Raw genomic sequence first — 11,967 nt, 5'->3', positions numbered from 1 at the left:
TAATTTTTTTTTTTTTTTTTTCAAATATATCTAATTTTGTAAAAATCTCAGATGCATAAGAACAACAATTTTATTGACAATTTTATTTACTATAAGTTGTAAAATTAACAATTATACACAAAAAAGAAAAATCACCATTTAAAAAAAAATCAAGTTTAAAAAGGGTTTTGTTGTTTCTGTAGCAAACAACTGAATAATTTAATTTGTATAAAATTTGCTAGAAATCTTTAAGGACAAACTTTACAAAAAACATAATTTTACATTTGTATAGTTTTTTATAAAAGATAAAATTCTGTTATGTACAATGAATCACATTTAAGAGTAACTGCATTTTCCTTTATATGACAATTTCTATAAGGACAATGAAAATTTGGCTGATTTTTCCTTGTTTAATAACCATTTTTAATTTTAAATTCATTATTGCTTAATAGTTCCTATGATTTATAAATATTAATGAACTGTATATTTGGTTCTCAAATCCAATTTCTTAGCTTCTAATTTTTGCCTAATCTTCCATAGTTGAGGTTTTGGAAATGCCTTTATGGAGAAAAAAAAATTATTTTTTTATTAATAATACATATGAATTCTGATAATATTAAGAGAAATATAATTACACTAACTACAAAATGCCATAAACACGCATAACAGAGTTGATATATAATCCTTTAACCAAGAAGCTTATCGGATGAATGCTAAAGCCTGATATAACAAAATGAAGAGAACACAACAGAGACAGGTATCATCAACAGACTGTAACTGTAAAAAAAACTGTGAAAATTAACACACATGGATCTGGATCATATCACATTAGCCATTTCATTACAAAGAATTAAATCAATTTTTTAAGGAAAATGTAGTCTTTTTGACACTGAAAGACAGAAAATGACTTTTAATTAATTTTGAAATAATGTTTAAAAAAATTATGAAATTCTAATCCTTTTCACCTGTAATGAAGGAAAGCAAAGAATGGAAGTGAATACATAAAAACACAAAATATTTGTTGGACAGTTTTAATTAAAATGTCAACCTATTAACCTGCTAGTATGTGTACAGTACTCTAACAGAGTCCCCTGTGTTTCATAACCATTTCCCACAAAGAAATAATAGGGCTTAGCTTGCTGATATCTTGAGAACTTCAAGGAAATAACTATATTTGTTTTTGTTGGCAATACTGTCTATCTGCTATCACAATAGAAAAAAAGGCAATCAAAATTCATGAGGTCCAGTTACATAATAATTAATAACTATTGTGATTATGAACATGATAAAATTAATGAGGGTGTTCACAAACCTTCTTTGCAAAGTTAAAACATTGGGTGAATAGGTTACATGACAAACCTGAAAGCACTTCTAGGTGATAGAGGATATCTTCAAATTTTTATTCGCCAGAAAATGCAGTATTATGGCAACATAATTAAACACTGCAATTATGGTGGAATTTACAAAAATAAAAATTCCATTCTTTTGGTTTTGTTATCAATCAACAGCTTCTGTATGAACTGTAACTTGTATGGTTTCATCCTCAGATGGCAGCATAACACACTGGTGACAATGACATGTTCAATAGATTTCCCTGGGTTTCAAAATACTTCCTCAAACCAGTTCCACTGTGCCTGCCTCAATGACTTTTGTTCAGCCACAACCTCAGCTGGGATGATTACCCAAACAGGCATCCTTTACAAATTTTCTGTACCACTGTAGAACTACCGCACTGGGATCTTTTTAAACTATGTTTGAAATTTATGCATAACAGTGGTGATGGACTGCAGCTCATTCAACCAAAGTAAGTAATGTGCCTTTTGTTAGTAAATTCTGCCATGATTATACGTTTTGCAATTATGCTGCCATCTACTGCATTACATGCATTTTCCATTTGACAATATCCCCTATCACCTGGAAGTGGTTTCATATACCCTCTTCACACAATAATGTTTTATTTTTGTAAAGGAGGTTTATGGACACCCTCTTTTTTACTTCTGGCTGTGTTATTGCACTTCAAATTTTCTGGTTTAAAACTTGCTGCATTAACAATTTAGGTTTGCATTGCATTTTATTACTTCTTTTAAGTTTTAGATCTGTACAGTATTCTTGACTAATAAAAAAAAAATAATGATATTCAAAAATGGATCACGTTATAAAAGTTTAAATAATGGGGTTATACAAGCTGCATGCAATTAATAAACTGTTTTAGAAACAAGTTGTTATGGGTTCATAATAACTAGCAAAAATAAGAGGATTCACTCTCAAGAAAACAGTCCATTGAAGTTCACTGAATAATTGAACATCCTATACAAGCTCTAATCTTGCTCAGCCATGCTATAAAATGCAATAGTACTTAAACTGAATGATCATAGGAAAAAAAGTGAAAATTACACTTTTTAAGATGATTCTGCCCCTTGTCTCAGATCAAAACTGGTGATTTTAAGTTATTATTTAACAGTAGTGCCATATTTCCAATTCATTTTTTAATTTGTTTAAGTTTTTCCTCTAAACCACTGAGGGCTAGCTGTAGTCCTGGAGTGATATGTGGGTTCACTGGTATGAATGTTGCATAATTGAATTGATGTGCTAATACAAAAAAAAAAGAAAAGAAAAAAAAGAAAAGAATGAATAAATGAAAAAATGTTAGTGGTAGTATTGGTATATCAACTGCCATTAAAAACATTTACAATGAAGATGTAAATTTTTCTGGTCATTTGGTGGATGTACCAAGTATAAATAGAGATATATAATATTTTTGGGCAAACAAAGGAAATAAAAAAAAAAGATATAATCGCTACTATGATGAGAAATATTCCCGATTTAACCCTTCCCTTTAACCCTGCCCAAAGAATTAAAAAAAAAAAAAAAAAAAAAAACCTTAAAAAAAATTAAGTTTTTAAGCTAACAGTTTTCCAACCCACCTAATGCTGCCTCAATAGCATCAGCAAATATTCTTGCACCCTTTCTATTTAAGTGTATATTCTACTGGACTGCACTTTGCACAAGCAGGGATTCCCTGGTAAGCTGTCTGGGAGTGTTCATACTTCTGACATCGGAAACATCATAGCAGGTCTGGAATATATGGTCTGACATTTCATACCAGATATCTGGCCTTAATGGAGGTTGGACGATACAGTGAGTTAAATGTCAAGATGAGATTGCATGTAAGGGTCAGGATACCATCTTTTCTTGTGGAGATTCTTTTGATTTGAAATACTCCTTGATCTTTAAGTCCTTCTAGCATTTCCTCTTCAGATACATCTAATAAATCACAGTCTGAGATCACTCCTTTAGATGTGTTCAGTGTAGTGTCACAGTTAGTGGTAGTCTTGCAAAGAAATTAAGGCTCAACAGTTGCTCTGAATGTTCAGCATTAGAGGTCTCAATGAGGATGTCTCCTGACCCGAGTCTTTTTACCAACTGGGGAGATCCAGCTCGACTTTCCAATTCCTTTTGAACTCTAAATAGCGAGAGTTTGCCATTGCATTTTCACCAGTTGAGTGTATGATTAAGAAAGTTGTAATTGGGCAAGTCTCTGACTCAATATTTTTTGGCGATTGGTAGTTCCTGCAGTGGAACTATGTTTCTTTTTAAATGTCTGGGGTATGTCTGGCAGCCCACATAAATCAGAGTTTGACTTACTCATGATGTGCTTTTTTTTTTGGCCCTGAGAGATTGTCTTTTCCTCCCAGGTTACCAGCCTTGCCATGTGGAGGCAAGAGTGGTGCCACCTAGTGACCCAAGAGAAGAAGAGAGGGTTAGCATAAACAAAAATAAAAGCAGGATTAAAGAAAGGTGGCTTTCCTTTCTAGGTTATAGTATTTCAATAGAAGTATTTGAATCTAATACTCAATTAACAGACTTGCAAAATTTAAGAGAAACATATTTACAGTTAAGTGTACTAGATAATTACTATGAAAAGTTGGTTGTCACAAATATAAATTGGCACTCAGGGCCACTTACATAATTAGAACCTTTGAGCTACTTATTTATCACAATTAAAACCCTACAATTCAACTATTATGCACTACACTACTAGCTACGTGATGATACAATGTTCATGCCAAATCGGTGATTTGGCATGAACTTCTTACATAACTTGACAATATTGACAAGATCTCTAACTAAATTTAAAATATGCAAATGAATGTGACCAGGATAATTAAACTATTTATTATTTTATTACTATATACTAAATATCTCAACAATCACCCAGCTTTTGCTTGATTTTGTGGTAAAACTTGTTATCAAATTTATGAAGGAAAGTAAAGGTTTTCATTTATTATTTTTTTTTTAATTTCAAACTTAAAAACTATCAACACTTTGTTACAGCACACAAATTTCAAAATATATGGTTTAATTAAAACATTTTTACATTTAGTATTACATTCATTTAGTATTTATTCTTCTCCTATTATTATTATTATTCCCACATGATGTATCTTGCAAATTATTATTAAGGTATGTGACAATGCTGTAATTACTTTGTATTTTATAACTTGGTGCAAATAAACAGTTTTTTTAATGTAATAAAGAAATTAAATTTATAAGATAAAATGTTTGATAAGCCTCACTTACTTTAGTTTGTAAAGAGTTAAGATGATGTACATCCACAAGTGGCACAACAGATGGGCGACCATGAGCACACTGGAAAGGTAAATTACAAGTTGAGAGTGACTTTAATAGGTCATTACATTCCTGTGTATTAAGATGATCTCCAAATTTTATAGCCCCTGCAGAAAGAATGTTTGATACTATTCATGAAATCTTACTTTATATATATATATATATAATATGAAATTTTAAAAATAAAAATCCTTATACATTAAATTAAACCATGCACATAATGGCATTTTGACAGATTGACTCATCACTGCATAAAGTACATATTTCTTTGGACTGCGGAGCCTCAGAAAAGGGTGAGGAATTGTAAATATTTTCCACAAATATTCTCCAATGAGCTAGCAATGGTAAAACAAGTAGCACTGATTTCTATTAGTTATTTAATATCCTTTTTTGGATATCATCCACAATTTTTTCAGACCATGAATAGACAACACAGGATATGTCTGCCCAGGAAAAATGTTGGTGTTGTTGAGTAGCTGTCACCTTTTAAGGGCACAGGAGGAGATATTGTTATACTAATGATTTTAAGAATGGGAGAACTGAGAATTTACTTAACATGAATAGGGCAATGTTCAGAAAAAATCAAATGTTAAGACTAAATTTGAAAGTGTCAGCAATTCTACCCAGATAAAAAGGTGTATATGGTGAGAGCCTTGTCAATGATTTTAGTCCTGGGAAGACTGAGCAAGACTCGTGGAGTGGAATTTTTCTCAGTGTGGTCTGTGCTTGTTAATAAGAGAGACTGTTTTTACAGAAATGGAATACACTTAAATGGAAGCAGTGCAAGAATATTTGCTGATACAGTGTTAGGTGGGTTGGTATACTACTAGCTAGGGGGAATACACAGACTAATAGATTAATAGCAGTCACAGGCAGAGAGGTGATTCTTCACTTCTACTGGAACATGCAACAGCCTGGAAAATGAGATGTCAATGGATTACAAAGCCTGTTGGGAGTGCTCATGAACTAATACATGGGCTGTGTTTGGGTTACTACAAGTAAAAATAACTGCTAGTATAATTGCTTGTACACTAATTCTAGGAGTATAATAAATTTGATAAATTTGAAGTACTGGTTAAATCATAATATTCGAGAAATGGTGTCACTCAGATATAAGGGATGCAGAATTTGAATATGGGGGTACAATGTATACAGAAAGAACAGTCCAGAAAAGGGGGTTGAGGGAATGATGAGTTATGTTCTTAGTTAAGAAGCACAAAAAATCTAGGGTAGTGCATCCAGTCAACATTAGTGGCCAATACAACATCATCAGTTTAGTGTGACAAAGACTAGAGAAAAAAAAAGGAGAATATGGGGTTATGCCTAATGGCTATGATGAGTATAAAATGAACAACTATACAAATAGAGTGGACCAGTAAATTAGAACATCCTATAATAGGGATTTTTAACTTTCCAGATTTTGACTGAAAATTGTGGGTGGTCACTCACACAGAAGCAAGACTTTTGTGGATTTACTGGATGACTGTTTCCTATACCAATATGCTAGAGAAACAATGAGACAAAGCAATACTCTTGATCTGATAAGCAGTTGGAATTCTTCATGCTTAAGGGTCAGCAGATAAAAAAAAAAAAAAAACAATATTGAACAGTGATAACAGTGCACTAATACTGTAAGTAACTACAGTATCAGTGCAGATACTGTAAGGGCAAAGGAAAGGGTCTTTAGCATTAGTAGAGGAATATGATGCAAGAAAGCAAGCTTATGCAGCATCAGCCAAAAAAAAAAAAAAAACTTCCACTTTACCCCTCCGTTCGTTCGAAATACCTGTCCAGCTGCCTTAAATTTATTTAGGCAATCAACTTCCACGACAAGGGATGGAGGTTTGTTCCACCAACCAACTACCCGCTGGCTAACGGCAAATTTCCGCACATCTATTCTACATCTGTCTTTCCTCAATTTGAATTTATGCCCCTCTCAGGTGATTATTCTGAGCTAGAGGCAGAATCCCATCAGCATTGAGCATGCTCAAACCATTCAAGGCTTTATACACCTCGCCGGTGCCTAGTCTCCAGACACTGTAATTTGCAAAACTTAAGCCTTTCTTCGTAAGAGCAACCCTTTGATCCATCCACTAATCTTGTTGCCCTTCTCTGTACTCGTTCCAGCAGCTCTACATCCTTCTTGAAATGAGGCCTCCAGACCTGTATACAGTACTCTAGGTGTGGCCTGACCATTGCCTTATACAAAGGAATAATCACTCCTTATCTCTGCTAGAAAAATTCCTATATATCATTGACAATACACCATGAGCTACTCTTGCAGCCCGTCTGCACTGGTCAGAGAACTTCATATCTGCCTGCAAAACCACCCCCAGGTCCCTTTCATTCTCTACCACTGTCAGTGTAGTACCACAGAGTTGATACGTTGCTCTGGGGTTGCTGTTTCCCATATGTAGTACTTTACATTTGTCAATGTTAAACTTCATTTGCCACCTCTCAGCCCATCTGCTCAACCTTTCCAGATCCTGTTGCAGCAGCATAGTGTCAGTAGTGTCCTTGACAACCCGGCCAACCTTCGTATCGTCTGCAAACTTGGACATTAAGCTTGATATACCATCATCAATTATCATTTATAAATACAGAAAACAATAATGGACCCAATACTGAACCCTGAGGGACTCCACTAATAACATTAGTCCACGATGAGCAGTGTCCATTGATTACCACTCTCTGTCTTCTCCCCCTGAACCACCCCTTTATCCATAGCAGCAATTTGCCTCCAATGCCACACTGCTCCAATTTGTGCAGCAGTCTTCCATGTGCAACAGTATCAAAAGCCTTTCTAAGATCCAAGTATATAATATCAAAGTTATTCCCTGCATCCAGTTCTTTTGTGACGGCATCATAGTATCCAATCAAATTGGTCAGGCAAGACTTCCCCTTAACAAAACCATGCTATGTCCGAGCTATAATTGAAGTCTTGTCTAGATGATCCTGTAGTTCTTCTTTAACCAGTGCCTCCATTAATTTTCCTGGAACAGAAGTTAAACTCACAGGTCTATAATTACTTGTGTCAGCCTTTGATCCTCCTTTGTGAATTGGGGTCACATTTGCACATCTCCAGTCTATGGGTACCTCCCCTGGGTCCAAGGAAGCTCTCATAATTATGGCTAAGGGTTTCCTTACTTCCTTTGCTGCCTCCTTTAATATAACTGGATAAATCCCATCCGCCCAGGTGCCTTTCTTGTGTTTATCTTCAACAATTTCTCCGCCACTTTACTCTCAGTCATTACAAGATTATCTAGCTTACTGCCAGTGTTGAATACACCTCTGGCATTCCCCCCACTAATGACTCATCAGAGTCATTAGGCCTATAGCACACTCCTACTCTCAATTTTGATCTCCCAATGCTTATGTCACACCAAACTGACTCGACACTGCACTGTCCGGCGATGTCTACCAGCTTCACTTCCTTGGATTTTATATGTTTCTTAACTAATAGCATAACCCCTCCTCCCTTCCTATCCTGTCTATCCTTTCTGTAGACGTTGTACTCTCCAAATTCCAGTTCTGCATTCCTTATATCTGTGTGACACCACGTCTCTGATAGCCCAACAATATCCGCCCTTGATGCTTTGAGCAATACGTCAAATTCATCAAATTTATTTAACAAATTCCTAGCATTGGTGTACACGCAAGTATACATGCACCTATTCTTTTTCTTAGTTACCCTAACACAATCCATGTGTTTACATTTACCGCAATGACTCCCAGCAGTCTCTGAAATATCCTGCATCTTGTTTTCCAGGCTTCTGCTCATTCCAATAGAAGCAGTGCAAGAATCGCTTTCACCTCTGCCAGTGGCTACTGTTAATCTATTAGTCCCTGTTTCCTCCCCCCACAAGCTAGCAGTTTTCCAACCCACCTAACACTGCCTCGATAGCATCAGCAAATATTCTTGCACCCTTTCTATTTAAGTGTATCCCATCTCTGTAGAAGTAGTCCCTTCTGTTAACAAGTACAGACCAGGCTGAAAAAAATTCTACCGCTTGAGCCTTGCACAATCTTTCCAGGGCCGAATTGATCGATAAGGCTCTCATCATATACTCCCTCCTATCGTGTCTGGGCAGAATTGCAGACACTTTAAAATTCAACCCTAATTCTCGGCTTTTTTTCAACAGTGACCTGTACTTGTTAAGTAATTCTGCTGGTCTCCTACTCTTAATATCATTAGTGCCAACTATATCACCTTTTGTGCCCTTAAAAGATGATATCCGCTCTACAACGTCATCAACCTTTGCCCCTGGCAGACATACCCTGGTCCTGTTCCACCTATCCTTTTTACAAAGGATGTTCCCCGTTTCCCTGACAATAGAGTTACCAACAACTTTGTTTTCATAAAGGTGACTACAATGGTCTCGGATAGTTTTTTAAAATCCATTTAGTGGGACCAACTGATGTTGTTACCAATAGCAAATTCTAAATGGGAAGCATTCATGAAAGTAACCATAAAAGCTGTTGGCTTTTTACAGAAAATAAGAGATATTGTTTTCTAATACATAACCTAAGTGGATGTCAGATGATCTGATGAGACTGGTGGCAGAGAAAAAAATATGCATCTGATGCTTATAAATCATCAGGAGATATTGAAACCTGCAGAACCCTATAAAATAGTCTACAATTAATTCATTGAAAAGGCCTCTGGAGTCAGGAACTCTGTAATTCATCTGTAGTGCTACTAAATAACACTGACTCGAATCTGTAAAACATCTTTATTATGATAAAATAAACACGCGTCTGGGAATGGAAGGGTCTTCCCCTGCTCAGCCTCTGAAGTAAACCAAATATAAGGCAAGCCGCTACCACTCGAATATTTCTATTTTGTGTCCTCTTTGTATCACTGTAAACGTGTCATCAACATATCTCTTCCATGCACGTAATGGGGAAGGACTAGAGCTCCCCAACATTCTACCTTCAAATTCTTCTACTGCTAAGTTGGCTATAATTGCACTAATAGGTGAATCTGGCCATGGGTTCACCTATTAGTGCAATTATAGCCAACTTAGTTGTGTATACAGAGAAGGCTGACACTTGAAAACTAAGGTTTACAGAAAACCTATGTGTCGGGGCCAATACACACACTTCAAAACAGCTCGGGCCCTCAGGCCAATTGCCACAAAAGTAGTGTGGTTAAGGCCTTATTGGAAAGGGTGGGTCCCACTGCTCCTCGTCTGAAGAGAGAGGCGAGGAGATTAAACGTGTTACAGCAGACCTAGTAACATGCAGTTACTCCAGAGCATTATTGAGAGGTGTTTAAGAGGTATGAACAACAGTCACAGGGATGCTTTTACACCTGTTTCCACCGCATACATCCATACTATCCGGAACCCATTTCCCACATCTTGCATTTGTGTAAGATATGCTGTGTGCAGCTGCCAGGTCAGAAGCTGCACACAGTAGTGTCCGCAACTAAAGATCCTATTACGGGTAATGACACTAGTGGGGTCATATATGAAATCGAGTGTCCTGATTGTGGGGGAAATGAAACGCAGGCTGCAGGATCGCCTGGGGGAACACAATAGAGCCCTTAAGACTGCAAATTATGGAGGTTCAGCTGTAGCGGAACATGCCTGGAAACTGGGCATGGCATTACTGCTAAAGAAGCCGTGATCATGGATAAGACACATGGCTTTTGGAACCGGAAATGGCTGGAGAGTTTAAGAATATGTTCGTCCGAGCGCTACAATCTTAATAGGGATAAGGGCTGTCGCATTCATCCACTCTTTCAAGCCCTTACCCTATGAAGGGACGAACGGTTTAGAGTGGCCCATACATTTTCTGGTTCCAATGCATGAGAAGTGAACCATGCGCAGACTCCATAGTTCGTGTCGCAGATCTGCTGAGATGTGTGGTACATATAGATTGTCAGTCATCTTGCAACCACTATAGCTGATGAAGGTGGCCGATGCTGCAGAAAGCTTCTGTACTAGTGGTTTTAAAAAACTTTATCGCTTTTAATTTTATATATTTATTGAATTTTATTCTTGTTATACAACATTTATTTTGTTTTAATATTTTAACATATAGTTATACAATCAGTATGTATGTATTTTATTTTATTTTATTTTATTTTATCATAATAAAGATGTTTTACAGATTCGAGTCAGTGTCTACAATCAAGTCAAAAAGTGGGTTAGGCAAGCTAAGGCAGATTAAGAGAAGTCTCTGGCAAAGAATGCAAGCAAAACTAGTAAAGACATCTTTAATTATGTAAACACCAGAAGGAAAGGAATCAATCACATTGGTCCATTAAATATGAATTGTATAACAGTTGATGATCCTGCTCAGATTGCTAACAAACTGAACAGATAATCTGCATCTACATTCACACATGAAGAATTTTTTCAGCGATGAGAATGCACGAATTATATCAACTTAGAAGGAACTAAATAATTTGTGATAACTGAAAGGAAAGTGTAAAAGAAACTATTGATGTTAAATATAAATAAGGAATCTGGAGTGGATGGGATCTACCCAATTATACTGAGAGAGGCAAAAAAAGAGGTCAACAAACTTTTAGCCATAATTATGAGAGAATCCTTGTATTCAGAGATCTCTATGGACTGGAGATGTGTAAACATAGTTTATAAATTCACAAAGGAGGGAATCAAAAGCTGAAGTGAGTAATTACAGACCTGTAAGCCTTGACTTCTGTTTCAGGGAAAATAACGGAGTCACTGGTTAAAGAGATAAAGCAGGACCATCTAAACAAGAATGTAGTTATACAGCAGTGACATCATAGATTTGTTAAGGAGAAATTTCATCTGACTGATCTGGTTGGATACTATAATGTAGTAAGAAAGGAGCTAGATTAAAAAAATAATTTTGACATCATATACTTAGATTTCAGAAAATCTATTGATAGTGTTGTACCTAAAAGACTGCTGTAGAAGTTGGAGAAGTGTAACATTAAAGAACAAGTTACTGCTATGGATAAAGGGATGGTTGAGTGCGAGAAGAAAGAGTGGTCATCAATGGGCACTTAGACTAATGTTATTAGAGAAGTCCCCAATATTCAGTGCTGTACCCATTGTTGTGACACTGATGAAGGCAAATCACATTTAGTGTCCAAGTATGCAGATAATATACAAAGGTTGGCAGAGTGGCTAATTACAGTAATCATAGCAACAAGATCTAGAAAAATTTAGTGATGGGTTGATAAGTAACAACTGAAATTTGTCTAGTTCTTTCATTACTTTATTAAAACTACACACCTCTACAACACCAGATGGGAGCTGTTTCAACAATCAACCACCAGCTGATCGAAGGCAAATTTCTACATATCTACCCTGCAACTATCCTTCCTTAATTTGAATTTATGTCCCCTTGCAGGCATAG

At 36.0% G+C, this 11,967-nt stretch overlaps 1 protein-coding gene across 2 annotated transcripts in view; it reads right to left on the bottom strand.

Annotated features, from left to right (window-relative positions):
- Positions 1 to 390: 390 nt before the first annotated feature.
- LOC150088464 (DNA mismatch repair protein Mlh3-like) overlaps positions 391 to 11,967 on the bottom strand; it is a 186,186-nt gene continuing 174,609 nt past the window's right edge. For both annotated transcript variants that reach the window (XM_090370784.1, XM_090370783.1), the window contains 2 exons: positions 4,561 to 4,715; positions 391 to 537 (listed from right to left, as the gene is read on the bottom strand). In XM_090370784.1, coding sequence (XP_090226910.1) covers positions 451 to 537; positions 4,561 to 4,715 — 242 coding nt within the window. In that variant the 3' untranslated portion in view covers positions 391 to 450. The remainder of the gene's footprint in view (positions 538 to 4,560; positions 4,716 to 11,967) is intronic.

Source organism: Mastigoproctus giganteus, chromosome 3 (assembly GCF_048544385.1).
Source record: "Mastigoproctus giganteus isolate SK-2022 chromosome 3, ASM4854438v1, whole genome shotgun sequence".
Classification (NCBI taxonomy): Eukaryota; Metazoa; Arthropoda; class Arachnida; order Uropygi; family Thelyphonidae; genus Mastigoproctus; species Mastigoproctus giganteus.
Note: the sequence above shows the minus strand (reverse complement) of the source record. Positions and strands in the feature narration are given on the sequence as shown.